Consider the following 26,902-nt stretch of genomic DNA (forward strand, 5'->3'; position numbering starts at 1 on the left):
GGGGCCGGGGGCGGAGTCTGACTCGAAGTTTGGAGCCGAGAGGGGAACTTCCCTTGGGACCCGGGATCGGGATCGGGATCGGGACGGGTCCGGCCGGGGCGGTGAATCCGAACCGGACCGGCCGGGGGAGCAGGCTCCCGCCCAGCCGCTGCGGGGTGCAGCCCGGAGCTCAGGGCTCTGCCCGCCCCAGACCTTGGGCCGAGGATGTTCTGCCGGAACCAGCGGAGCAGGGTGACCGTGGCGCGGGGCTCGGCCCTGGAGATGGAGATCCGGAGGGGCCGCTTCAGGCTCAGCCTCCTCGAGGACACCCCCCAGGTAGGACCCGGCCCCTCCCGCCCAGCCCGATCCCTCGCTGCCTCCGCCCTCACCTGCGCCCGCGCCGCGGCCCGGGACTCGCTGGGGGTGGGCAGCGGGGACCGGCGCGGTGCAGCCACCTCTAGGGTGGAGCTGGCAGAGGCGAGCCCGGGGAAACCGCGCTGCGGGCGGCGGGACAACTCGACCCCTGGGGCAGCGCTGCGGCTTGGGGGTCGGCCCTGCCAATGGAGAGCGCTCCCAGCCCTGCCCCACAGCGCCCTCTAGCGCTGCAGCATGGGGGGCCGTGCCCCCTACAGAGCCCCCAGCCCTGCCCCACAGCCCCCCCCTTTAGCACTGCAGCATGGGGGGCTGTGCCCCCTTCAGAGCCCCCAGCCCTGCCCCACAGCCCCCCCTTTAGCGCTGCAGCATGGGGGGCCGTGCCCCCTACAGAGCCCCCAGCCCTGCCCCACAGCCCCCCCTTTTAGCGCTGCAGCATGGGGGGCCGTGCCCCCTACAGAGCCCCCAGCCCTGCCCCACAGCCCCCCCTTTAGCGCTGCAGCATGGGGGTCTGCCCTGCCCGTGGAGAGGCTCCAGCCCCTGGGGATTTCCAGGCCCCTCAACATTTTGGCACCTGAGGTGGGGAGCTCAAATGCCCCCTGGCTTGGGCCAGCACTTTGCAAGGTCTGGATTCTGCCTCCTTCCTGGTCCACTCCCCTCGGGGCTGCTCAGCCACCTCCACAGGCCCGGCAGACAGTGTTCTACACCCTGGGCCTAGTGCCCCCGTCGGGCACCTGGGGCGGCCTCAGTGGGCCCATGGTAAGGCCGGCCCTGGACTGCCAGGAGCTCGTCAGGCCTTGGCCATAGGGCCTGAGCACTGGTGTCCCCACAGGCTTCCAGGCCACTGACTTGCTCTGAGAGGGAACAAGGCAGCTGGGCTGGGGGTGCCTGCTGGGGAGGGGCTGGCGGTGCCCGTTGGCAGCTGGGCTGGGGGTGCCCGCTGGGAAGGGGCTGGGTGCCTGCTGGAAGCCGGGTTGGGGGTGACCATTGGCAGCCGGGCTGGGGGTGCCCGCTGGGGGAGGGGCTGGGGGTGCCCGTTGGCAGCTGGGCTGGGGAGCCTGCTGGGGAGGGGCTGGCGGTGCCCGTTGGCAGCTGGGCTGGGGGTGCCCGCTGGGAAGGGGCTGGCAGTGCCCCTACCCCGACCCCCTGCCCCGCTGGAAGGGCCCCTATCCCGACCCCCTGCCCCGCTGGCAGTGCCCCTACCCCGACCCCCTGCCCCGCTGGCAGGGCCCCCACCCCGACCCCCTGCCCCGCTGGCAGGGCCCCCACCCCGACCCCCTGCCCCGCTGGCAGGGCCCCTACCCCGACCCCCTGCCCCGCTGGCAGTGCCCCTACCCCGACCCCCTGCCCTGCTGGCAGTGCCCCTACCCCGACCCCCTGCCCCGCTGGCAGGGCCCCTACCCCGACCCCCTGCCCCGCTGGCAGGGCCCCTACCCCGACCCCCTGCCCCGCTGGCAGGGCCCCTACCCCGACCCCCTGCCCCGCTGGCAGGGCCCCCACCCCGACCCCCTACCCCGCTGGCAGTGCCCGCTGGCCGTCGCCCCGGCTGCAGCGAGCCGTGGGTCCTCTGCAGTGAAGTCCAGGGCCGGGGGCTGCCGGGTTACGGGCAGAAGCGGGTCAGCAGGGAGGAGCCGTCTGCCCCCCACTTCCCTTCCCGTCCCTGTTAGCAAGAGCGTGTGGCCCTGGGGCCCCGACCGGCTGCAGACGCCACTAGCTCCCAGCTGGGCCACAGGCAACTCGTCTGCTGCCCCCGCCTCTGTGTTGCCAGGCTGGGGGGGGTGTCTGGGCCTGTGGGGGCTGGTGGCGGGGGTGCTCTGGGATGGGCGCAGGCCTGCTCTGCCCCGGGCTCTGAGTGCGGGAGCCGCCGGTCAGTCCATCTCCCGAGGGGCGCTGGCTGGATTCTTCCATCCGCCCAGCGCTGGGCACCCAGCAGCTCCGGCCGGCCGAATGACCCTGCTGGGCCGAGGACCGGCCCCATCCCTGGGGCTGGGGGCACACGGGGGGGCCGGGCTGCTGGGTCCCAGCTTCTCCCCTTCCTGCTGCAGGATCCCCAGGGAGTCTTGTGCCAGCCCCAGCCCCGGGCATGGAAAGGGTTAACGCCAGCCAGCTCCTCCTCCATCCCTGCCCCTGCCTGCTCCTCTCCCAGGGCAGCTTCCCGCCCAGGTGGAACAAAGGTGCTTTTCTCCCCGGAGCTGGGAATCCCCCTGCGCAGCCCCGGGCAAGGCTGGGACTGGCCGGCTCACACCTGGGCCCAGCGCCCCTGCCGAGGGCCCTGCTCCCTCCCCCCCCGGGCTGCTCCCACTGCCGGAGGGGGCCTAGCTCAGCAGGGGCCCACTGAACCCAACTGTAAACCCTGTGGATGGAAACTCCTTTGAGCCAGGGGGTGCTGCACCCCCCATTTCCAGCCCCCGAATGCTCCACAGCCCAGGGAACAGCCCAGCCCTTTGAGACAGGCTAAATGGCCACAGTCAATCAGACACGGTATTTTGGGGTGAGCACTAAATCAGGGCCCCTCATAGGAATGGCCATATTAAGTCAGACCAAAGGTCCTGTCAGCCAACAGTGGCCAGTGCCCGGTGCCCCAGAGGGACTGGACAGAACAGGGGTCCCTCCCCTGTCCCCCATTCCCAGCCCCTGACAAACAGAGGCCAGGGACACCCTCCCTGCCCAGCCTGGCGAATCGCCATTGATGGACCAAACCTCCATGCATTTATCTAGGGTTTTTTGAACCCTGTTGAAGTCCTGATCTTCACAGCATCCTCTGGCGAGGAGTTCCACAGGTTGACTGTGCGCTGTGTACTTCCCTTTGTTTGTTTTAAATCTGGCACCTCTTGTGTTATGGAAAGGAGTGAACGGCACTTCCTTATTCACTGTCTCCACGCCAGCCACGATTCTTTAGACCTCCATCATATCCCCCTTAGGCTCCCCTTTTCCAAGCTGAAAAGTCCCCGTCTTTCTCATCTCTCCTACGTGGAAGCTGTTCCACACCCTTAATCGTGTTGTTGCCCTTTTCCGCACCTTTTCCAATTCCAGCATCTCATTTCTGAGCCGGGGTGAGCACATCCGCACAGCACTCAGCATATGACCCTGCCGTGGGGCTGTGCGGAGGCAATAAGAGAGTCTCTGGCTTATTTGCTGTCCCTTTCTTCATGATTCCCAACAGTCTGTTCACTTTCTTGACAAGCGCTGCCCACGGAGGGGCTGTTTTCAGACCTCTCCACACTGGCTCCCAGGTCCCTCGTGTGGGATCGGCTAATGTAGGCCCGTCGTGTCAGACATGCAGCGGGGGTTGCTTTCTTATGCGCAGTGCTTTGCATTTCTCAACACAGATTTCACCTGCCACTTTGTTCTCCAGTCACGCAGGTTGGGGAGGTTCTTTTGTAGCTCTTGGCAGTCTGCTTGGGACTCAAGGATCTTGAGCAGTTTGGGATCATCTGCAAATTTTGCCACCTCACCGCTCACCTTTTCTTCCAGATCATTTATGAATGTTGTCTAGGACTGGTCCCAGCACCGGTCCTGGGGGACCCCACTAGTTACCTCTCTCCAGTCTGAAATTGATCATGTTTACCTACCCTTTGTTTCCCGTCTTTTAACCAGTTACCAACCCACCCCTGACAGTCTCTTGCCATTTCTGCCAGACTGGGCATTGTCTCAATGCCCTTATTACATGTATCCTGCTTCAAAGAGACTTTAACAGCAGACTACAAAGGGAAGCCTCAGAACTGTCATTCAGGCTTAAATTGGACACTTTACGAATGGGCCTTAACAAAGATGCTAATTAGCTTCCCCAGTTATCACCCCTAATATCATTATCTCACAGACACTAACCTCCCCCCTCAACCTCCCTCTGTTCTAAAATCTGATTTGTCAATTTTATATGTGTTCACTTTTTATGATTGTACCCTTTGGTATATAATGGTCATGCCAATTTTCTTCCACTATTTGATCTGAGGAAGTGGGTCTGGCCCACGAAAGCTCATCACCTAATAAACCATCTTGTTAGTCTTTACAGTGCTGCATGGTCCTGACTTTTGTTTCAGCAACCCAGGAAAGGACCTTCCCTCTTATCCCAGGACAACTTATCACAGAATCATAGGACTGGAAGGGACCTCGAGAGGTCATCGAGTCCAGCCCCCTGCCCTCAAGGCAGGACCAAGCTCCGTCTACACCATCCCTGACAGATGTCTATCTAACCTGTTCTTAAATATCTCCAGAGAGGGAGATTCCACCACCTCCCTTGGCAATTTATTCCAATATTTGACCACCCTGACAGTTAGGAATTTTTTCCTAATGTCCAATCTAAACCTCCCCTGCTGCACTTTAAGCCCATTACTCCTTGTCCTGTCCTCAGAAACCAAGAGGAACAAATTTTCTCCTTCCTCCTTGTGACACCCTTTTAGATATTTGAAAACCGCTATCATGTCCCCCCTTAATCTTCTTTTTTCCAAACTAAACAAGCCCAGTTCTTGAAGCCTGGCTTCATAGGTCATGTTCTCTAAACCTTTAATCATTCTTGTTGCTCTTCTCTGTACCCTTTCCAATTTCTCCACATCTTTCTTGAAATGTGGCGCCCAGAACTGGACACAGTACTCCAGCTGAGGCCTAACTAGTGCAGAGTAGAGCGGCAGAATGACTTCACGAGTTTTGCTTACAACACACCTGTTGATACAACCTAGAATCATATTTGCTTTTTTTGCAACAGCATCACACTGTTGACTCATATTCAACTTGTGGTCCACTATGACCCTAGATCCCTTTCCGCCATGCTCCTTCCTAGACAGTCGCTTCCCATCTTGTATGTATGGAACTGATTGTTCCTTCCTAAGTGGAGCACTTTGCATTTCTCTTTATTAAACCTCATCCTGTTTACCTCTGACCATTTCTCTAACTTACTTTGCTTAAGAGCCTTTGGTGAGGGACCTTGTCAAAGGCTTTCTGGAAATCTAGGTACACTAAATCCACGGGATCCCCCTTGTCTACATGCTTGTTGATCCCCTCAAAGAAGTCCAGTAGATTAGTGTGGCACCCCAACGCGCCGTCACATCGCCATTTTAGCCATCGGGGCTTTTTTGTGCAAAACAGTTCTTCCCTGTCTGCACTGGCCCTCTTGCACAAGTATTCTTGCACAAGAGGGCTTTTTCCCGAGCTGGAGCATGGAAGTATTTGCACAAGAAGCACTGATTTTGTACATTACAAAGTCAATGCTCTTGCACAAATTCAAGCGGCCAGTGTAGACAGCTGGCAAGTTTTTGCACCAAAACGGCCGCTTTTGTGCAAAATCTTGCCAGTCTAGAGAACACACCCCAAGTTCATGCATGTGTCTGACAATTTCATTCTTGACTATAGTTTAAACCAATTGGCCCGGTACTAAAGTTCGAGTTATCAGCCTGTAATTGCCTGGATCACTTCTGGAGCCCCTTTAAAAATTCATGTCAAATTAGCACCCTCCAGTCATTAGGTACAGAAGCTAATTTAAAGGACAGGTTACAAACCATAGTTAATAGTTCAGCAATTTCCTGTTTGAGTTCTTTGAACTCTTGGGTGATGCCATCTGGTCCCGGGGACTTGTTACGGTTCAGTTTATTAATTTGTTCCAAAACCTCCTCTAATAACCCCTCAGTCTGGGACAATTCCTCAGATTTCAAGTATCAGAGGGATAGCCGTGTTAGTCTGGATCTGCATTTATTCTTTTACGTAAGGAAAAGAACACGTACAAGAATAACTGGACACAAATCAGATATCAGGAATGGTAATTACAAAACCCTGTAGGGGAACACTTCCATCTTCCTGGACACACACTAGCAGATCTAAAGGTAGCCATCCTGCAGCACAAAAACTTCAAGACCAGACTTCAAAAAGAAACTGCTGAGCTACAGTTCATCTGCAAATTTGACACCATCATTTTAGGATTAAACAAAGACTGTGAATGGCTGGCCAACTACAAAAGCAATTTCTCCTCTTTTGGTGTTCACACTTCCAGATCATCTGCTAGAAGTGGGCCTCACCCTCCTTGACTGAATTAACCTCCTTATCTCTAGCCTCATTCTGGCCTGCATATTTATAGCTGCCTGTGGAAATTTCCACTCCATGCATCTGCCGAAGTGGGTCTTTGCCCACGAAAGCTTATGCTGCAACACTTCTGTTAGTCTCTAAGGTGCCACAGGACTCCTTGTTGCTTTTCCTCAGATTTGTCACCCTAAAAGACTGGCTCCCGTGTGGGAATCTCCCCAATCTCCTCAGCCGTAAAGACGGATACAAAGAATTCATTGAGCTTCTCCGCCATGGCCCGATGGTCTTTGAGTGCCCTTTGGCATCTCGATCGGCCAGGGGTCCCATTGGTTGTTTAGCAGCTTCCTGCTTCTGATGGACTTTAAATGTGGTTGGTTGGTTTCTTTTTTGCTCTGACTTTTTGTCTTTAGCTCACTGTTCTTCCCTTGTTCTGCCTTCCTAATTATATTTTTTACACTCCATTTGCCAGAGTTTATGCTTCTTTCCATTTCCTCAGCAGGGTTTAGCTTCTGACTCGTCATAGAAACCTAGGGTTGGATGAGACCTCAGGGGGTTGGACTCCATGCCTGCCAGCCAAAGCAGGACCGGCCCCACCTCAATCGACCCAGCCAGGGCTGTGTCAAGCTGGGACTCAGCAGGTCTAGGGCTGGAGAGTCCCCTCTCCCCCCACCCAACCCAGCGCTTCCCCGCCCGTCTAGGGGAATCGATTGTCCTAATGTCCGGGAAACTGAGCCCATTGCTCCTCGTTCTGCACCTGCCCGAGAACAGGCTCGCTCTAGGGATGTGAACAGTTAACCGATACCCCCCCATGGCATCACCTGGAAGTGGGGGAGGGGCGTCTGGGTGCTGAGTGTTATTGGTGAGGTTGGGGGCGTCATCGGGGGCAGGGTTTGGGGCCGCCTGGCAGGAGAGTCACCTTGGGGGGGCGTCTCATTTGGGGGCTTTGAAAGTTCTTGGGGGAAGCTTCCCAGGTGGAGCCGTCTGTCCTGCTGGGAAGGCGAGCGGTGGGGACTGGGCCTTGCGCTCAGGGGGTCTCTCTCCGGCTCCCTTGTCTTGCTGGGGGGCTGCTCCTGAGTTCGATGGCTCCCCGGCCTGCCCGGCGCACGTAGGTGGGGTGCGGCTGGAGGGGGCGCCAGGCACAGATCTCGCTGGGGCTCTGCCCCAGCCCTCTCTCCCCACTCGGCCTCTCCCCACCTGGGGGTCGCGGCAGGCCGAGGAGGGGGGGCTCCATGCAGCGCTCCCCCCTCTCCGCCACGCAGCGGCCGCGTGGCTCAGGCGGGCCGTGCGAGGCCGCTCTGCACCGGCAGGGGGAGCCCCGGGCGAGGCCGGCCCGGGCCGGGAGCCCCCTGCCGGGCCCGGGCGGAGAAAGCAGCTCAGGCTGCTCCACGTGCCTAGGGAGCCCGGCGCCCAGCCGCTCCCTGCCCATCCCCGTGGGCTCCAGCCGCCCCCTTGCAGCTGGGCTGGGCAGAGTGGGGTGCCCACGGGCCCCGGAGCCCGCCCCGCGAGGACAGAGGCCCGAGTGAGGGGCGGCTCCGGGCCGCTGGAGCCTGCGCGGCTCTGGCCCGCCCCGCAGCCCGGCGTGGAGGGGCCGCCCCTGTAACCCGAGCCGGGCGGGGGGCGGAGGCGGCCGGGCTCCCGGCTGGGCGGGGGGGAGCCGGGCAGGGGCAGCCGGCGCCTGCAGGAGGCCGAAGGTAACGGGCGCGGGTTGTGCCCGTGGCTGGATCCGCTGCGGGGCAGCGCCAGCTACAGCCTCTCCCGCCCGAGCCCCGCGCTGCCCCCATGGAAGGGGTGCGGGGTGCTCTGGGGTCGGGCCCTGGCTGCGGGTGGGGGGCGCTGCCCTGAGCCCCGCCCCTCTGGGCACTGGCTGCGGGTTGGGGGGCGCTGCCCTGAGCCCCGCCCCTCTGGGCACTGGCTGCGGGTTGGGGGGCGCTGCCCTGAGCCCCGCCCCTCTGGGCACTGGCTGCGGGTTGGGGGGCGCTGCCCTGAGCCCCGCCCCTCTGGGCACTGGCTGCGGGTTGGGGGGCGCTGCCCTGAGCCCCGCCCCCCTGGGCACTGGCTGTGGGTTGGAGGGCGCTGCCCAGCCCCCTAACACAGAGCTGGGGTTGAAGGGCATGCCCATCATTCGCCCTGCCACCAGGCCCGGGGTTACAGTGGGGGGCTGTCGCCCTGCACACTGGCTGCTTGTTCTGTGGGAGGGAAATGTGCGTTACGGGGCTGGGATGAATGGGCCTTTTCTCTTCACAGCTGGGCTGTGGCCGGGGGCTGGAATCCGCTGACGGACAGAGCCCGGGGCAAGGGTGGCAGCGACCTGCCCACGGGCCCCTGCTCGGCAGAGGCTGCGCTGGGTGAGATCGGGGGGCCCCGTGCTGGGGCGCTTGGCCGGGCGGGCACCAGGCAGGGGACGGCAGGAGACAGGGCAGACATGGGCTGTGGCTGTGCCCCGGCGAGCAGGCGCCCTCGGGCCCCCCAGTGACGGGGCCGGGGCTGGGCCTGGCTCCTGCGGATGCTGCAGAGATGCAGGACAGGCTGCGGATCCTGGAGGACCTCAACATGCTGTACATCCGGCAGATCGCGCTGAGCCTGCAGGTAGGGTCCCGGCCCCAGCCAGGCTTCCTGCAGCACCAGCCTGCGCAGGGCGACTCGCCACGGGCCCCTCCTGGGAACCTGGGGCCTGTCGGGGCCCAGGCTCGTGGCGTCAGGGGCCAGCCTGCTTTGCTTTGGGGGGTCTCGGTGCGTGGTTGTGCCCAGGGCGCTTGGCTGCTGGGGCAGTGTGGGGGCAGTGCCCCCCCTGGCTGCAGGCAGCCGGTGCCCAGGCTGGGGCGCTGGAGCGAGCGGCTTGGGGAGGGATTCCGGCGTGGCTCTGGGGGCTAGACGGGCTCGCTCCCCGGGGCGGTGGCCGTGCGCCCTACAATGCGTGTGGGGCGCTGGCTGGGGGACCAGCTGGCCTGGCTCCACGGCGCTGCGCCGGGCAGGGCTGCATGTGGGCGTGGGCAGGGCTGGTGGGAGGGGTCGGGCACGAGGGCACACGCGTGGAGGGCGGGCGCCTCGGGAGGGCCTGGCACAGGAGCTGGGCCACCCTATTTGCCGGTGGGTGGCATGGGCTAGTTGGTGCTGGCAGGAGCGGTGCATGCTGGGAGTTGTAGTCTCAGCCTGGCCCAGCCATCTCCAACCTTTTTAAGCACGAGGTCACTTCTTTGAATTGAAGAGCAATCCAGGATCCACCTCGCACCCGAACCCCTGCCCCACCTCCCTGTGCCCCTGCTCCAGGGCCCCGCCCCTCCTCCCTCCCCTTCCTCAGGCAGGGGAGAGGTTGGGGGCAGGCTCCGCTTAAGGGATTTGTAGTTGCTCTGATCTGAGCCTGGGGCAGGAGGGGGTTCAGGGTACAGGCTCTGTAGGGGAGTTTGGCTCGGGGGGCTCGGCTTGGGCAGGGGGTGGGGTGCAGGAGGGGGTTCAGGGTACAGGCTCTGTAGGGGCATTTGGCTCGGGGGGCTCGGCTTGGACAGGGGGTGGGGTGCAGGAGGGGGTTCAGGGTACAGGCTCTGTAGGGGAGTTTGGCTCGGGGGGCTCGGCTTGGGCAGGGGGTGGGGTGCAGGAGGGGGTTCAGGGTACAGGCTCTGTAGGGGAGTTTGGCTCGGGGGGCTCGGCTAGGACAGGGGGTGGGGTGCAGGAGGGGGTTCAGGGTACAGGCTCTGTAGGGGAGTTTGGCTCGGGGGGCTCGGCTAGGACAGGGGGTGGGGTGCAGGAGGGGGTTCAGGGTACAGGCTCTGTAGGGGCGTTTGGCTGGGGGGGCTCGGCTTGGGCAGGGGGTGGGGTGCAGGAGGGGGTTCAGGGTACAGGCTCTGTAGGGGAGTTTGGCTCGGGGGGCTCGGCTTGGACAGGGGGTGGGGTGCAGGAGGGGGTTCAGGGTACAGGCTCTGTAGGGGAGTTTGGCTCGGGGGGGCTCGGCTTGGGCAGGGGGTGGGGTGCAGGAGGGGGTTCAGGGTACAGGCTCTGTAGGGGAGTTTGGCTCGGGGGGCTCGGCTAGGATGGGGGGTACAGTAGGGGGTTCATGACTGGGGCAGGGGTTCAGGATGCAGGCTCCAGCTGGACACTGCTTACCCCAGGAGGCTCTTGGGTGGGGGTGCAGGGGGGCTGAGGCAGGCTCCCCCCTGCCCTGGCCCTGCTCCACTCTCCAAAGCAGCCAGCAAACCCCCTCCATCCCAGCCCTGTTGTGCCCCCGCGTTCTATGGCGACTGGATACAGGATGGAAGAGGGGCACCCTGACATCAGCCCCCCCCCGCCCTTCCCAGCAAGGGGGAGCAGGCGGGGGCAGCTCCCAGGCACAGGGCAGGAGACGCACAGCAATGGGGGAGGGGCAGCTGAAGTGTCCGGCTCCCTGTCCAAGACCTGCCAGTAGATCCCGGCCTGGTGGGTGAGCCGTGCCCTAGCCCCTGGGAGAGCACAGAGCCACGGGGCACCCAGCTGGGTCCGGGCACCCCGAGCTGGGCAGTGGCTCATTGGCAGGCTGGGGCTGGGAGCCAGGACTCCTGGGGTCTGTCGCTAGCTCTGGGGGGGGGTTTATGAGCTCTGCTGTGACCCACTGTGACGTGGGGCCTGTTGTCCGCCTGGGCCCGGTGCAGGGGGGCCGTAGCAGCCAGTGGCTGGGGCTGGACGCTGCTTTCTCCCGCGCAGGGCGTCCTGGCTGAGGGCTCCCTGAGCGGCTGCACGTTTCCACGTGGCAGGTCGTGGCTGCCTGCGAAGGGGCCTGGGGAGGCAGCGGAGCCCAGTGGCAAGAGCAGCCGTGGGCCGGGTTCCGGGGGTGCCAGTGCGCGCTGGGCCCTGTTCTGCCTGCCGGGGGCACACGGCCCCACGTGCCCAGCCCCGGCGGCGCCGCGGCCACGGGCCTGGTGCTGTTCCCCAGCCCAGGAGCAGCAGGATAGGAAAACTCTCCCTGTGGCCTGGGACCCCTAAGCCTAGACCCTTCCTTGCCCCCATTGGCCCCTGGCCATGCCAGGCTCTTCGCGCCGCGGGCACTGCCCCGCTCTGCAGGGCTCTCGGGCACTGGCAGGTCCTGAGTTCAGTTCCCTGCCCCGCCCGCCCGGTCTCCTCCTCCCCCCCCTCGGCCCCGCCCGCCCGGTCTCCTCCCCCCTTCGGCCCCGCCTGCCCGGTCTCCTCCTCCCCCCCTCGGCCCCGCCCGCCCGGTCTCCTCCTCCCCCCCCTCGGCCCCGCCCGCCCGGTCTCCTCCTCCCCCCCCTCGGCCCCGCCCGCCCTGTCTCCTCCTCCCCCCCCTCGGCCCCGCCCGCCCGGTCTCCTCCTCCCCCCCCTCGGCCCCGCCCGCCCGGTCTCCTCCTCCCCCCCCTCGGCCCCGCCCGCCCGGTCTCCTCCTCCCCCCCCTCGGCCCCGCCCGCCCGGTCTCCTCCTCCCCCCCCTCGGCCCCGCCCGCCCGGTCTCCTCCTCCCCCCCCCTCGGCCCCGCCCGCCCGGTCTCCTCCTCCCCCCCCTCGGCCCCGCCCGCCCGGTCTCCTCCTCCCCCCCTCGGCCCCGCCCGCCCGGTCTCCTCCTCCCCCCCTCGGCCCCGCCCGCCCGGTCTCCTCCTCCCCCCCTCGGCCCCGCCTGCCCGGTCTCCTCCTCCCCCCCTCGGCCCCGCCCGCCCGGTCTCCTCCTCCCCCCCTCGGCCCCGCCCGCCCGGTCTCCTCCTCCCCCCCCTCGGCCCCGCCCGCCCGGTCTCCTCCTCCCCCCCCTCGGCCCCGCCCGCCCGGTCTCCTCCTCCCCCCCCTCGGCCCCGCCCGCCCGGTCTCCTCCTCCCCCCCCTCGGCCCCGCCCGCCCGGTCTCCTCCTCCCCCCCCTCGGCCCCGCCCGCCCGGTCTCCTCCTCCCCCCCTCGGCCCCGCCCGCCCGGTCTCCTCCTCCCCCCCCTCGGCCCCGCCCGCCCGGTCTCCTCCTCCCCCCCCTCGGCCCCCGCCCGCCCGGTCTCCTCCTCCCCCCCTCGGCCCCGCCCGCCCGGTCTCCTCCTCCCCCCCCTCGGCCCCGCCCGCCCGGTCTCCTCCTCCCCCCCTCGGCCCCGCCCGCCCGGTCTCCTCCTCCCCCCCTCGGCCCCGCCCGCCCGGTCTCCTCCTCCCCCCCTCGGCCCCGCCCGCCCGGTCTCCTCCTCCCCCCCTCGGCCCCGCCCGCCCGGTCTCCTCCCCCCTTCGGCCCCGCCTGCCCAGTCTCCTCCTCCCGCCTCTCGGCCCCGCCCGCCCGGTCTCCTCCTCCCCCCCTCGGCCCCGCCCGCCCATTCTCCTCCTCCCCCCCCTCGGCCCCGCCCGCCCGGTCTCCTCCTCCCCCCCTCGGCCCCGCCTGCCCGGTCTCCTCCCCCCTTCGGCCCCGCCTGCCCAGTCTCCTCCTCCCCCCCCTCGGCCCCGCCCGCCCGGTCTCCTCCTCCCCCCCTCGGCCCCGCCCGCCCGGTCTCCTCCCCCCCTCGGCCCCGCCCGCCCTGTCTCCTCCTCCCTTGGCCCTGCCCCCGTCCTGTCTCCTCCCCTCTCGGCCCCGCCTGCTCAGCATGCCCAGGGTGGGGCGCAGCACAGGGAGCCCCTCCATGGCCAGGAGCCGGGGGCTGCGTGTGGCCTCCCCGTGTCCGGCTTCGGGGAGCCCCTGGGGCACGCTTGGCTGGACAGCCCAGGCTAGAGACTTGGCACCTGTGTCCTGCCCCAGCCGGCGGGGCAGTCTGGGTCAGGGTCCAGCTGGGGCAGGGTTTGAACCCGCGACCAGCCAGCCCTGTGCCCCCGCTGAGCTGTCTTGCTGGGGGGTGGGAGCCAGCGCCTGGCCGGCCGTGCAGGATTTACCCAGCAATCCTATTAGCAAATTGCTTGCTAATCGCTCTGGCCACACAGCGACTGGCTCAGCCTGCCCCACCCCACAAGGGCCGAGCCCCCACCCCGCTTCCCACGCGCTCCCCTGGCCGGCCTGTGCCCCCAATGGGGCCTGCCCTGCCAGGGTCCCTTTGGGTGCCCAACCCCCTCCCGTCCCCCGCAGGCTCCTGAGCCGGGGTGGGGGGCAGCGGCCGGGCCCCCCACCGGGGAAAGGCGGCATCTGTCCATCCCCCGCGCCAGTGCAGCTGCCTCCCCCTTGCTATTTATAGCCGCCGGTGATGTCACCGCTTCCTCCGTGCTCTCCGCGGTGTGAATCCTGGAGCCGCCGGCTCAGCCTTGGAGCTGCCAGGAAACGGCTCCTGCCAACCCCCCGCTCAGCTGTCCCCAGCCCTGCCGCAGCTGCGGCGCTGCCCGCGAGGCCATGGGCCGGGGGGCTGGCCCGGGGGGGGCCCGCGGCTGAGGGAGCCGGCGGGCAGCGCCCAGCATGGACAGCGGCAGGAGCGGCAGCGTGAGTGCCCGGGGCCGGGGCCCACAGAGATGCTGGCAGGAGGGAGCCGGGCTGGTGGCCTTTGGGGGGGCGAGACCCCGAGGGGCAGGCTGGGCTGGGGGGCGTGGCCCGGGAGATCTGGGGCACGGGCACCAATGCCCCTCCGGGCTCCATGGGGCGGGGCTGGGGGAGCGTCTGGCCAGCCCTTCCCCCCAGCATGAGGGCGGGGGCAGCTCTGCCCTGGCTGGGGGCGCTGGCTGGCGAGCGGGGCAGGGAGGGGTGCCTGGGCGCTGCATGTCGTGGGCAGTGTCCGGCCCGGCCCCGGGAGCTGCGGAGGGCAGCGCTGCCCTGGGAGGCGGTCGCCGTGTCCTGTGCTGGAGGGACCAGACCGGCCAGGGGAGGCTCGTCTCAGTGCAGCCCCCACAAGGCTCCCGGGAGGGCTGATTTCCTTCGACAACGATGGGGAGACTTGAAATGTAGGCGCTTGAACTCCCCCGAAATCCCCCCAGAGTTGTTGGCATCCCCGTGCCCCCACCCTAGCCAGCACCGTGTCCCAAAGGGGGGCTGGTGTGACCTGCAGGGCAGGAGCTGACAGGGCTGGGACGGGATGGTCACACTAGGCTCCAGAGTAAACACGTGGAGGGGGTGAGCTCGCCCTGCCTGCAGCCTCCGGACCTCGCTGCTGGCCTGTCTGGGCTGCTCTCTCCTAAGAACAGCTCGGCCCTGGGAGCCTTTGTGCTGCCGCCCTGCGCGGGCCGCAGAGAGCGCGGGGGGAGTGGCCGTAGGGAGGGGGGGCTCTGGGGATTCTGCTCCTCACTCCAAGGGGCTGCTGTCCCCTGGCGCTGTGGGGCGGGGTTGTCTCCGGAGCGCTCGGTGCCATGGGGCTGGGCAGCGTCTAGACCCCTCCAGCCCCTTGCGACGTGAAGCGGGGGGGCTCTGGACCCAGGTTGCCCAGGGCCTGCTGAGAGGGGCACGGACGCCGGCTTGGCAAACCGCTAGTCCCCTCGAGGCAGCGCGAGCTTTGTAAAGAGGGAAATTCGTCCGCCCCGTCCTGCTGGCAGGGGGCAGGGGCGTGGCACTAGAGCTTGGCATTGGGGTGCCCAGGACCTTGTGAACAAGGGGCAAGTCGGGAGGGGGGGACTGGTCTACGTAAGAGCAGCCAGACGGGGTCAGACCAAAGGTCCGTCCAGCCCAGCGTCCTGTCGGCCGACAGTGGCCAGTGCCCCAGAGGGAGTGAACAGGACAGGGACTCATCCAGTGAGCCCTCCCCTATTGCCCACTCCCTGCCTCTGACAGAGAGAGGCCAGGGACCCAGCCCTGCCAATACCATCGATGGACCTGTCCTTGAATCTGTCTAGCTCTTTTGAACCCTGTTAGTCCTGGTCTTCACCACGTCCTGTGGCGAGGAGTTCCACAGGTTGACTGTGCGCTGCATGGAGAAAAGCTTCCTTTGGTTTGTTTTAAACCTGCTGCCTATTAATGTCGTTTGGTGGCCCCTAGTTCTTATATTGTGGGAATATGTAAATCACTTTTCCTTATTTGCTTTTTCCACGCCAGTCGTGATTTTATAGACCTCTGTTCTATCCCCCGTGTCTCCTCTTTTCTAAGCTGAGAAGTCCCCGTCTTTTTAGCCTTTCCTCATATGGGACCCGTTCCAAACCCCTCAGCATTGTAGTTGCCCTTTTCTGAACCTTTTCCAAGGCCAAAATATCTTTTTTGAGGTGAGGAGACCACATCTGTACGCAGGATTCCAGATGTGGGTGTGCCATGGATTTATGGAGGCAAGAAGAGATTCTCCATCCCTCTTTAATGACTCCCAACGTGCAGTTTGCCCAGGAGCGGATGCTCTCAGAGATCTCTCCACAGTGACTCCCAGCTCTCGAGCTTACAGCTAAATTAGTGCCCGTCCCTTTGCACGCGTGGCTGGGATTATGTTTTCCGCTGTGCACTAGGATGCGTTTATGAACTCGTCTGTCCCACGCACCTTCCCGTGGGTCCCGTCTAGTCGTCTGTCTGGCACAGGGCAAGATCTGACCTGCCCGTGCCGCTCCCAGGCCCCATCTATGGCCATAGGGCTGCAAGAGGCAGGTGGCTCCCCCACTGCTGCAGGCTGGGCAGGGCACGTGCAGCCCAATGGACCCCCTAGCCCAGTGCACCCCAGTGATGGGACCCGTAGTCCCATATGACCCCCCCAGCCTGGGGTGCCCTGCTGCTCGGGGGAGGGGGTCCCTGCTGCACGGCCCCCTGCCCTAGCTCCGCTGCAGTTCCCAGCTGCCGCCCATCGGGTGTGGGCCGGGGGGGCAGGTTGGTGCCCTGCCTCGGCGTGGGCCTCGGGTCGGTCTGTCAGGGACAGGCTCAGGGGTCACGCGGTGCCACGCGGTAGGGACCCGCCTGGGGGCCAGGGCTGAGCACGGCCCCTCGGGCCGGCCGGGGGAATTCGACTGGGTCCAACGGTGGGACGCTGGAGCCAGACGCCCGCGGCCTGGATGCTGCTGTGAGCCTGGCGGACGCCCTGGGCACTGGGGCAGGGGGCAGAGCGGGGGGCTGAGCCCCTGGAAGCCAAGGCTGGGGTGCTGCGGCCCCCCCTTTCCTGCACCGTTGCTGCTCAGCCCAGGCCTGGGCCCGACCCAGCGAGCCACGAGACCCCTCTCACCCCTTGGGCCGCTCCTCTGTCCTGGGGCTTCGCCGGCTAACCCGGCTCCCTTAGACACCCGGCTGCTGGTGCCCGGCCCTCGTGCCGGCTCCCCCCTCGGGCGCCAGCTTCAGGGCTGCCCCTTTCCCAGACCGACTCCATCCCTATGGCCGCCCTCCCTGGCATCTCCCCAGCCCGGCCCGGCCCCCGCCACGGGGAGATCTGCTGCCACGTGACAGACGCCCCGTAGGCGGATTCCTCCCTGACCCCTGTGCCCGGGAGCCTGGGCGTGGAATCCCCCTTCCCTCTGGCTTTGCACCCGCCCCGTGTCCAGGGAGCCCAGGCTGGCTCCCCATGTGCTTCCCCGAGTTCCTGCTGTGTGCCTGGGTGGGGTGGCCTGGGCCTGCTCAGCTCCGAGAGGGGCGGGGGGCCCTGTACAGGCTGCCTCCGGGGGGCGAGGCCTGTGCCCGAGTCTCCCAGGGCGCCCCTCATGCCAGCCATGCCCGTCGCTGTCCCTGCCAGGCGGCACCCCGGTGCTGTGCTGAGTCCCTCCCTGAGTTCTCACCCCATTGGCCCCACTGACCCCACAGCTCAGTTAGCCCCGCCTCACAGCTCCACTAGCCCTGCCCCACAGCTCCCCTAGCCCTGCCCCACTGACCCCACAGCTCCCCTAGCCCTGCCCCACAGCTCTGCTAGCCCTGCCCCACTGACCCCACAGCTCCCCTAGTCCTGCCCCACAGCTCTGCTAGCCCTGCCCCACTGACCCCACAGCTCCGTGAGCCCCGCCTCACAGCTCTGCTAGCCCTGCCCCACTGACCCCACAGCTCCCCTAGCCCTGCCTCACAGCTCTGCTAGCCCTGCCCCACTGACCCCACAGCTCCCCTAGCCCTGCCCCACAGCTCTGCTAGCCCTGCCCCACTGACCCCACAGCTCCGTGAGCCCTGCCTCACAGCTCTGCTAGCCCTGCCCCACTGACCCCACAGCTCCCTAGCCCTGCCTCACAGCTCTGCTAGCCCTGCCCTACTGATCCCACAGCTCCGTGAGCCCCGCCCCACAGCTAAGCTAGCCCTGCCCCACTGACCCCACAGCTCCGTGAGCCCCGCCCCACAGCTAAGCTAGCCCTGCCCCACTGACCCCACAGCTCTGTGACCCCCGTCCCACAGCTCTGCTAGCCCTCCCCCACTAACTCCACAGCTCTGCTTGCCCTGCCCCACAGCCCCGCTAGCCTCACCCCACAGCCCCACTGACCCCACAGCTCTATGAGCCCCGCCTCACAGCTCCCCTAGCCTTGCCCCACTGACCCCACAGCTCCGCTAGCCCTGCCCTCATTGAGTCCATACCTCCCACTGGCTCTGCCCCCATCCCCCCTCAGCTCACTGCCCAGCCCCCCCTGACCCCTGCCATCTCCCCAGGACACGGAGCTGCAGAAGAAGATCGACCATGAGGTGCGGATGCGGGAAGGCGCCTGCAAGCTGCTGGCTGCCTGCACACAGCGGGAGCAGGCGCTCGAGGCCACCAAGAGCCTCCTGGTCTGCAACAGCCGCATCATGGCCTGCCTGGCGGAGCTGCAGCGCAGGAAGGAGCTGCAGGTGGCGCAGCGGACGGCCCGGCGGTGAGGGCCTGCCCGGGCGGGGCGGGCGGGCGGGCGGGCGTGTGGCGGGGCGGGGCTCACCGCTGTGTGCTTCCCTGCAGCCCCTCGGACGCCGGCCCCCTGGAGGATCGCCTGCCCTGCCGGGGCAAGGTCTGCGTGTCAGGTAAGCGGGCCCCACGGCGGGGGCAGCAGGCTGCAAGGGGGGCAGGGCTGCCCCGGGCTCACCGCCGTCTCCTCCCCCAGATCTCCGGATCCCCTTGATGTGGAAGGACACGGAGTATTTCAAAAACAAGGGAGGTGAGTGTGGGGCGGGGGCGGTGGTTGGCCAGGCAGGGGCCCGTGTGACGCCCGTGTCTCTGCCGCCCAGACCTGCACCGCTGCGCCGTGTTCTGCCTGCTGCAGCTCGGCGTGGAGACCTACGACACCGAGACGGTGCTGGTGGACCGGACCCTCACCGACATCTGCTTCGAAAACGGAGCCCTCTTGTGAGTGACCGGCCGGCGCCCCGCCCCCACGGCGCCCCCTGCTGGCAGAGGCTGGCCTGGAGTAGCTGGGAGCTCCGCCCACAGCCAGTGTCCTGCCCCGCCCCCACGGCGCCCCCTGCTGGCAGAGGCTGGGCTGGAGTAGCTGGGAGCTCCGCCCACAGCCAGTGTCCTGCCCCGCCCCCACGGCGCCCCCTGCTGGCAGAGGCTGGGCTGGAGTAGCTGGGAGCTCCGCCCACAGCCAGTGTCCTGCCCCGCCCCCACGGCGCCCCCTGCTGGCAGAGGCAGGGCTGGAGTAGCTGGGAGCTCCGCCCACAGCCAGTGTCCTGCCCCGCCCCCACGGCGCCCCCTGCTGGCAGAGGCTGGGCTGGAGTAGCTGGGAGCTCCGCCCACAGCCAGTGTCCTGCCCCGCCCCCACGGCGCCCCCTGCTGGCAGAGGCTGGGCTGGAGTAGCTGGGAGCTCCGCCCACAGCCAGTGTCCTGCCCCACCCCCACAGCGCCCCCTGCTGGCAGAGGCTGGGCTGGAGTAGCTGGGAGCTCCGCCCACAGCCAGTGTCCTGCAACGCCCCCACGGCGCCCCCTGCTGGCAGAGGCTGGGCTGGAGTAGCTGGGAGCTCCGCCCACAGCCAGTGTCCTGCCCCGCCCCCACGGCGCCCCCTGCTGGCAGAGGCAGGGCTGGAGTAGCTGGGAGCTCCGCCCACAGCCAGTGTCCTGCCCCGCCCCCACGGCGCCCCCTGCTGGCAGAGGCTGGGCTGGAGTAGCTGGGAGCTCCGCCCACAGCCAGTGTCCTGCCCCGCCCCCACAGCGCCCCCTGCTGGCAGAGGCTGGGCTGGAGTAGCTGGGAGCTCCGCCCACAGCCAGTGTCCTGCCCCGCCCCCACAGCGCCCCCTGCTGGCAGAGGCTGGCCTGGAGTAGCTGGGAGCTCCGCCCACAGCCAGTGTCCTGCCCCGCCCCCACAGCGCCCCCTGCTGGCAGAGGCTGGCCTGGAGTAGCTGGGAGCTCCGCCCACAGCTAGTGTCCTGCCCCGCCCCCACAGCGCCCCCTGCTGGCAGAGGCTGGGCTGGAGTAGCTGGGAGCTCCGCCCACAGCCAGTGTCCTGCCCCGCCCCCACAGCGCCCCCTGCTGGCAGAGGCTGGCCTGGAGTAGCTGGGAGCTCCGCCCACAGCCAGTGTCCTGCCCCGCCCCCACAGCGCCCCCTGCTGGCAGAGGCTGGCCTGGAGTAGCTGGGAGCTCCGCCCACAGCCAGTGTCCTGCCCCGCCCCCACAGCGCCCCCTGCTGGCAGAGGCTGGGCGGGACTAGCCCAAGCTCCCCCGACCCCCCAGGCTGGGCAGTGAGGACTCTCTCCCCCCAGCACGGAGGCAGGCCCAGACTTCCAGTTGAAGGTGGAGCTGTACAGCGCGGGGCTGGAGGAGGACTCGGTGCTCGGCAGCACCCCCAAGAAGCTGGCCAGCAAACTCAGCAGCTCGCTGGGACGCTCCTCCGGGAAGCGGCTGCGTGCGGCGTTCGACGGGGCCCCAGGGAGCCCCGTGAGTAATGGGGGGAGCACCCCCCTCCTGCTGCCGGCCCCCAGCGTGGCGTGAGTACCTGTCCCCCTACACTGCCATGCCCCTGGGGCCTGCGGGACCCTGACCCTCTCTCCCCTTCCAGGGGCCCCAAGTACCACCTGCTGGCCCACACCGTGCTCTCCCTGGCCGAGGTGCAGGACGGCTTCCGCACCCACGACTTGGCCATCACCAGCAACGGTAAGAGCGTGGGGGGGCTGGGGCCGGTGACACCTGCGGCGAGGTCTGCAAGCTGCTTGGCCCCTGCCCTGTCAGCGCGGTGGGGAGTCCCCGGGCCCTGCCGCCACCCACACCTGAAACGGTTAAGGGACTAACGCGGGGTCCCCCGCCCCCCGGAACAGCTCCTGCCCGTGGGAGCAGCAGATGGGGAGCTACTCAAGCCTCCCCTCCCCCGTCACCGGTTAACCGGATCTGGTAAGCATTGCCCGTTTAGGGTAACCGGGCAGCCAGTTAGCCTTGCGCATCCCTAGTTACCGCGGACATCGGTCCTTGTGCACGTCGGAGGCTCTTGCACCGCAGTCCCCATCCCCAGCTAGGTGTTGGTGCAGTGCCCAGGGAAACTGAGGCACGCCCAGAGGGTGACACTAGGGCAGTGGAGCCGACAGGCAGCACAACGGGAATGTGGCAGGGCAGCCCGGTGACGCCTCCTTTCGCCCCCAGAGGAAAGCTCCTTCTGGCTGCCCCTCTACGGCAGCATGTGTTGCCGCCTGGCTGCCCAGCCGCACTGCATGGCCCAGGAGATGATGTCTGGCTTCTTGACATTGCAGGCAAGTTCTGCGCCCAGTGCAGAGAGCCTGTGCCGGGGGCTGGGACACGGGCCTCTCTCCCCTGGGGCGCTGGCGCCGATCCGGCCCCGGGTGGGGGGCTGGGACACGGGCCTCTCTCCCCTGGGGCGCTGGCGCCGATCCGGCCCCGGGTGGGGGGCTGGGACACGGGCCTCTCTCCCCTGGGGCGCTGGCGCCGATCCGGCCCCGGGTGGGGGGCTGGGACACGGGCCTCTCTCCCCTGGGGCGCTGGCGCCGATCCGGCCCCGGGTGGGGGGCTGGGACACGGGCCTCTCTCCCCTGGGGCGCTGGCGCCGATCCGCCCCGGGTGGGGGGCTGGGACACGGGCCTCTCTCCCCTGGGGCGCTGGCGCCGATCCGGCCCCGGGTGGGGGGATGGGACACGGGCCTCTCTCCCCTGGGGCGCTGGCGCCGATCCGGCCCCGGGTGGGGGGCTGGGACACGGGCCTCTCTCCCCTGGGGCGCTGGCGCCGATCTGGCTCCGTGCAGGGCTGGCTGGGGGTGCGGGAACTGGGACTCTGTCAGGTCGGGTCCCTCTAAATTTCCTGGTTCAAGCGGCTGTTCCCCAGAGCCCTGGGGGTGTCTCCATCGCTTGGCTCTTGAGGCCCCGCCTGGCCGTCTGTCTCTGCCGCCTGGCGTCCCTGGCTGGGCGCGCGGCCTGGGCCAGGCGGGCTCATGCCTGGAAGCTGGCATTTCGGAGCCGACCCGCGGTCGGTCCTGGCTGGCAGCCGTGGCTCCGGGCCCTGGGTGACCGAGCTGGCCAGGGCTCAGTGCACTCTGGTGCCCAGGGCTGCGTGTCCCAGAAGCTGCCGCGCTGCCCATTTAGAGCCATGGCAGAGGCCCTGGTGCCGGGAGCCAGCCCTGCCCTCCCTGGGCCCAGTAGGAGCGTGGCCAGGAGCCTGGGGGCTGGGGAGGGCAGAGGAGAGAGCCCCATAGCCCCTGCTGTGACCCGGCCCGGCCTGTCTCCACAGCAGGGGAGTGAGCAGGGCTGGGCACGGCTGTTCTGCCTGCTGCGCGGCCCCAACCTCCTCTGCTACCGACGGCCGCAGGACGCCGAGGGCCCCGAGGAGCCGGCGCTCACCATCGCCATCAGCAAGGTGAGGGCCTCTGCCCCCCATCCCGCCCCACGCCCGGGGACCCCGCCCTGCCCTGCCGCAGGGGCCTGTGGGGGGGGGGCACCATGGAGCTTGGTGCTGGGCTAGGCGGTCTGGTGTGGGGCTTGCTGCTGGGCTCTGGGGAGCGACTGGGGGGCCTGGTGTGGGACCATGGGAGTGCAGTGGGGCTTGATGCTGGGCTCGGGGCCGTGGGGGGCGCTGTGGGGTTCGGTGCTGGGCTCTGGGGAGGGACCGGGGGGGCACCATGGGGCTCGGGGCCGGGCTCTAGGGAGGGACCGGGGGGGCGCCGTGGGGCTCGGGGCCAGGCTCTGGGGAGGGACCGGGGGGGCGTTGTGGGGCTCGGGGCCGTAGGGGGTGCCGTGGGGCTCGGGGCCGGGCTCTGGGGAGGGACCGGGGGGCGTCGTGGGGCTCAGGGCCGGGCTCTGGGGAGGGACCGGGGGGCGTCGTGGGGCTCGGGGCCGGGCTCTGGGGAGGGACCGGGGGGCGTCGTGGGGCTCGGGGCCGGGCTCTGGGGAGGGACCGGGGGGCGCCGTGGGGCTCGGGGCCGGGCTCTGGGGAGGGACCGGGGGGCGTCGTGGGGCTCGGGGCCGGGCTCTGGGGAGGGACCGGGGGGTGTCGTGGGGCTCGGGATCGGGCTCTGGGGAGGGACTGGGGGGGCGCCGTGGGGCTCGGGATCGGGCTCTGGGGAGGGACCGGGGGGCGTCGTGGGGCTCGGGGCCGGGCTCTGGGGAGGGACCGGGGGGTGTCGTGGGGCTCGGGATCGGGCTCTGGGGAGGGACTGGGGGGGCGCCGTGGGGCTCGGGATCGGGCTCTGGAGAGGGACCGGGGGGGCGCCGTGGGGCTCGGGGCCGGGCTCTGGGGAGGGACCGGGGGGCGTCGTGGGGCTCGGGGCCGGGCTCTGGGGAGGGACCGGGGGGCGCCGTGGGGCTCGGGATCGGGCTCTGGGGAGGGACTGGGGGGGCGCCGTGGGGCTCGGGATCGGGCTCTGGAGAGGGACCGGGGGGGGCGCCGTGGGGCTCGGGGCCGGGCTCTGGGGAGGGACCGGGGGGGCGCCGTGGGGCTCGGGACCGGGCTCTGGGGAGGGACCGGGGGGCGCCGTGGGGCTCGGGGCCGGGCTCTGGGGAGGGACCGGGGGGCGCCGTGGGGCTCGGGGCCGGGCTCTGGGGAGGGACCGGGGGGCTCCGTGGGGCTCGGGGCCGGGCTCTGGGAAGGGACCGGGGGGGCGCCGTGGGGCTCGGGGCCGGGCTCTGGGGAGGGACCGGGGGGCGCCGTGGGGCTCGGGGCCGGGCTCTGGGGAGGGACCGGGGGGCGCCGTGGGGCTCGGGGCCGGGCTCTGGGGAGGGACCGGGGGGCTCCGTGGGGCTCGGGGCCGGGCTCTGGGGAGGGACCGGGGGGCTCCGTGGGGCTCGGGGCCGGGCTCTGGGGAGGGACCGGGGGGCGCCGTGGAGCTCGGGGCCGGGCTCTGGGGAGGGACCGGGGGGGGCGCCGTGGGGCTCGGGGCCGGGCTCTGGAGAGGGACCGGGGGGCGCCGTGGGGCTCGGGGCCGTGGGGGGCGCCGTGGGGCTCGGGGCCGGGCTCTGGGGAGGGACCGGGGGGCGCCGTGGGGCTCGGGGCCGTGGGGGGCGCCGTGGGGCTCGGGGCCGGGCTCTGGAGAGGGACCGGGGGGCGCCGTGGGGCTCGGAGCCGGGCTCTGGGGAGGGACCGGGGGGCGCCGTGGGGCTCGGGGCCGGGCTCTGGGGAGGGACCGGGGGGCGCCGTGGGGCTCGGGCTCTGGGGAGGGACCGGGGGGGCGCCGTGGGGCTCGGGGCCGGGCTCTGGGGAGGGACCGGGGGGCGCCGTGGGGCTCGGGGCCGGGCTCTGGGGAGGGACCGGGGGATGCCGTGGGGCTCGGGGCCGGGCTCTGGAGAGGGACCGGGGGGCGCCGTGGGGCTCGGGGCCGGGCTCTGGAGAGGGACCGGGGGGCGCCGTGGGGCCTGAGCCGAAGGTCTCTGCAGGAGACGCGGATCCGGGCCACGGAGAAGGACCCCCGGAGGAAGGTGCAGAGCATGGCGGTGACGAACCGCTATGGGGCGGAGGAGGTGACGCACACGCTGCTGGCGGAGAGCCGGGCCGACCTGCAGCGCTGGATGGAGGCCTTCTGGCAGCACTTCTATGACCTGAGTGAGCCTGGGGGTCTCTGTGGGGTCGTTCTGCGCCCCATGGCAGAAGGACGTGGGCGCACTGGGGAGGGCCCAGCGGAGGGCAGTGAAGATGCTGAGGGGCTGGAGCACACGACCTACGAGGGGGCTGAGGGGCTGGGGCTTGTTCCGTCTGCAGAAGGGAAGAGCGAGGGGGGATTGGGGAGCAGCCGGCAGCTCCCTGCAGGGGGGTCCCCAAGAGGCTGGCGAGAGGCTGTTCTCGGGGGGGGGCAGAACGAGGAGCCATGGGCTCAGGTTGCGGGGGGGAGGTCTAGGCTGGACATTAGGAAAACCGATTTCCCTAGGCGGGGGGAAGCGCTGGGCTGGGTTCCCTGGGGAGGGGGAGTCTCCACCCCTGGCTGGGCTGTTAGCTGGGGCTGGTCCTGCCTCCGACGGGGAGGTGGATTCTATGACAGAGCTGGGGGTCGGGCAGCCGTTGGAGTGGGGCCTGACCCCAGGAGCCAGCAGGAGCAGGGCCAGGCTGGCAGTGGGATCGGGCCGGGGTGACAGGTGCCAAGGGAGCCGTGGGCTGCGGGGACCCCAGACGTGGGAGCTCCACCTCTGATCCTCAGCCCAAGGGCACGGCCCCAGGGTGTCCGGGGGGGGGCCCTGGCGTCAGAGCCCCCAGCTGCCACGGGGCAGGGTGCTCCCGTCCTTCCTGCCGGGCGGCCGCCCAGTGACCCGGCCCCTCTCGCAGGCCAGTGGAGGCAGTGCTGTGAGGAGCTCATGAGGCTGGAGGTGCCTTCGCCGCGCAAGCCCCCGGCCCTGCTGGCCAAGCAGGGCTCCCTCTACCACGAGACGGGTAAGGCGGGCTGGGAAGGGTCCCGGGCGTGGGGCAAGGGGACCAGCGCTGGGGGCAGGGCGTCTCAGCCGGGGCTGGCACGTGTTCTGTGCTCTGTCTTGCTGCCTGTCTGCAGGGCCCTTGCCCGCTCTCTAACTCAGCCGCCACGGGGGCGCCCCCCTGCTCCCTCACTGCCTGACTCTGCCCCCGTGCGCGTGTCTGTAACCGCTCCCCTTTCTCTCCCCTCCTGGCACTGCCTCCCCGCCCCCCTTCTGTCTGCTCTGCCCTGCTGCCCCGGGACAGCCCTGCCTGGCCCTGTGGTGCCGCCCGCGGCCTGCGAGGGGCTCCTGCTGCAGGATAACGCGGTCTCCGCCGAGATTCGGGCGCTCCTCTCCTCCTATTACAGCGACAGGTGACGTGGGGGCATGTGCAGACCCTGGCAGGCTGGGCCTCCAGAAACACGGGACCAAGCCCCATGCCTGTTGCCCCCAGGAGCCCTCGGCGCAGTGACCAGCCAAAGCCAACTCTAGGGGGCAGGGCGCTTGGCTGTGGGGGGCTCCTGGCTACTCCAGCCCGGCCTCTCCCAGCAGGGGGCGCTGTGGGGGAGGGGCATTGGCTCAGCAGGAAGCTCTGGGCTGCCCCAGCCCCTCCCGGCAGGGGGCAGTAGGGGGAGGGGCTGGCAGGGCAGGGAGCTCTGGGCTGCCCCAGCCCCTCCCGGCAGGGGGCAGTAGGGGGGAGGGGGCTGGCGGGGCAGGGAGCTCTGGGCTGCCCCAGCCCCTCCCGGCAGGGGGCAGTAGGGGGGAGGGGGCTGGCGGGGCAGGGAGCTCTGGGCTGCCCCAGCCCCTCCCGGCAGGCGGCAGTAGGGGGGGAGGGGGCTGGCGGGGCAGGGAGCTCTGGGCTGCCCCAGCCCCTCCCGGCAGGGGGCAGTAGGGGGGAGGGAGCTGGCGGGGCAGGGAGCTCTGGGCTGCCCCAGCCCCTCCCGGCAGGGGGCAGTAGGGGGGAGGGGGCTGGCGGGGCAGGGAGCTCTGGGCTGCCCCAGCCCCTCCCGGCAGGGGGCAGTAGGGGGGAGGGGGCTGGCGGGGCAGGGAGCTCTGGGCTGGCCCAGCCCCTCCCGGCAGGGGGCAGTAGGGGGAGGGGGCTGGCGGGGCAGGGGGTGCTGTGGGGCGGGGCAGGTGGGAGCGGGGGGCTCTGGCAGACATCCTGACCCCCCCCTTGGCCTGTAGCTATTGAGCCAATGGACGACATCGGGGCTGTGACGGACATCCTGGCGCGGAGGGTGACGGCGCTGGAGCTGCGGCCGGGCCTGGACGGCCCCTCCTGGGTGTCTCTCTTCGAGGGGCCGTTGCTCAGCGTGTCCACCTCGACCAGCGCCAGCTCCTGCCCCCCCCGCCCCCGCACGCTCTCCCTGGACGCCAGGCTCAGCCTGCTGAAGGGGCGCACGGGGAAGGGCCAGGCCGCCGCCCTGCACCCGCCCGCCGGCCCCCCACGCTCCAGCTCCTCCAGCAGCGGCAGCCCCACTCCGCCGGAGTCCGAGCGCCAGGGCCGCCCCCCGGGCCGCAAGCTGGGGGGCAGCCTGCAGTCCCAGGTGTGAGCAGCAGGGGGCGCCCCGAGCTGGCGCCTGCCCCCTGAGGACTGGACATGGGGGGCAGAGGCTCCCGGCAGGGGCCCCGTGGACGCTGGGCTCAGGGTGAGTTCTCGGAGCACATGCGACCTGCCTGGCCCGGGCACCCCGCTCATGCAGAGCCCTGGCCCCAATGGCCACTGGCGGGGGGGCCGCCCCCACCCCGGGGCCGCCTGGCTGCAGAGCAGAGGCTGACCCCAGCGGGGGGGGGGGGCAACGCGGGCCCCAGGCCTCCCTTATTCCAGCTCTAACGGCTGCTCCACGCTCCCCCCACCCGCCCTCGGCTTCCCCGCAGCGGGGCCAGGCCCCTCCCCACCGGGGCTGTGGGGGGGAGGCGGCCTCATGAATATGCATTAAAATGAATTTAACGTTTCCAGTCTCCTCCGTGGATGGGGGGAGTGGGCAGGGCTGGGCCTGCGGGGGGGGGGGGGGGGTTGGTCAGTGGTTTCCCCACAGCCTGTGCCCCGGGGGAGGGACACGGCTC

General features: G+C 68.8%; 1 protein-coding gene across 7 annotated transcripts; it reads left to right on the forward strand.

Moving 5' to 3' along the window:
- On the forward strand, nt 1-26,790 carry RTKN (rhotekin). 7 transcript variants are annotated; one of them, XM_075916706.1, is made up of 13 exons: nt 1-315; nt 17,717-17,916; nt 17,997-18,058; nt 18,139-18,192; nt 18,263-18,380; nt 19,730-19,954; nt 20,026-20,120; nt 20,601-20,707; nt 21,696-21,821; nt 23,834-23,999; nt 24,714-24,818; nt 25,101-25,209; nt 26,021-26,164. In XM_075916706.1, exons 1-13 carry the CDS (start codon nt 205-207, stop codon nt 26,025-26,027), a joined length of 1,485 nt encoding a protein of 494 aa, XP_075772821.1. In that variant the 5' UTR covers nt 1-204; the 3' UTR covers nt 26,028-26,164. The 7 variants fall into 7 exon arrangements, with proteins under 7 accessions (XP_075772821.1, XP_075772822.1, XP_075772817.1 ...); XM_075916703.1 differs by lacking the exons at nt 1-315; nt 25,101-25,209 and adding exons at nt 7,896-8,051; nt 8,605-8,946 and having other exon boundaries at nt 26,021-26,790; XM_075916707.1 differs by lacking the exon at nt 26,021-26,164 and having other exon boundaries at nt 25,101-25,213.
- The last annotated feature ends 112 nt before the right edge of the window (nt 26,791-26,902 follow it).

Source organism: Pelodiscus sinensis, unplaced genomic scaffold (genome assembly GCF_049634645.1).
Source record: "Pelodiscus sinensis isolate JC-2024 unplaced genomic scaffold, ASM4963464v1 ctg207, whole genome shotgun sequence".
In the NCBI taxonomy this organism is placed as follows: domain Eukaryota; kingdom Metazoa; phylum Chordata; order Testudines; family Trionychidae; genus Pelodiscus; species Pelodiscus sinensis.

What these genes read in the sequence shown, in the direction of transcription:
- RTKN (XM_075916701.1), top strand. Translation starts at nt 205, where the DNA reads ATGTTCTGCCGGAACCAGCGGAGCAGGGTGACCGTGGCGCGGGGCTCG. An exon ending in CTGCCGGCCCCCAGCGTGGC is followed by an intron (nt 19,955 to 20,025) that starts GTGAGTACCTGT and finishes CTCCCCTTCCAG; the next exon opens with GGGCCCCAAGTACCACCTGC. An exon ending in CTCCCTCTACCACGAGACGG is followed by an intron (nt 24,819 to 26,020) that starts GTAAGGCGGGCT and finishes CTTGGCCTGTAG; the next exon opens with CTATTGAGCCAATGGACGAC.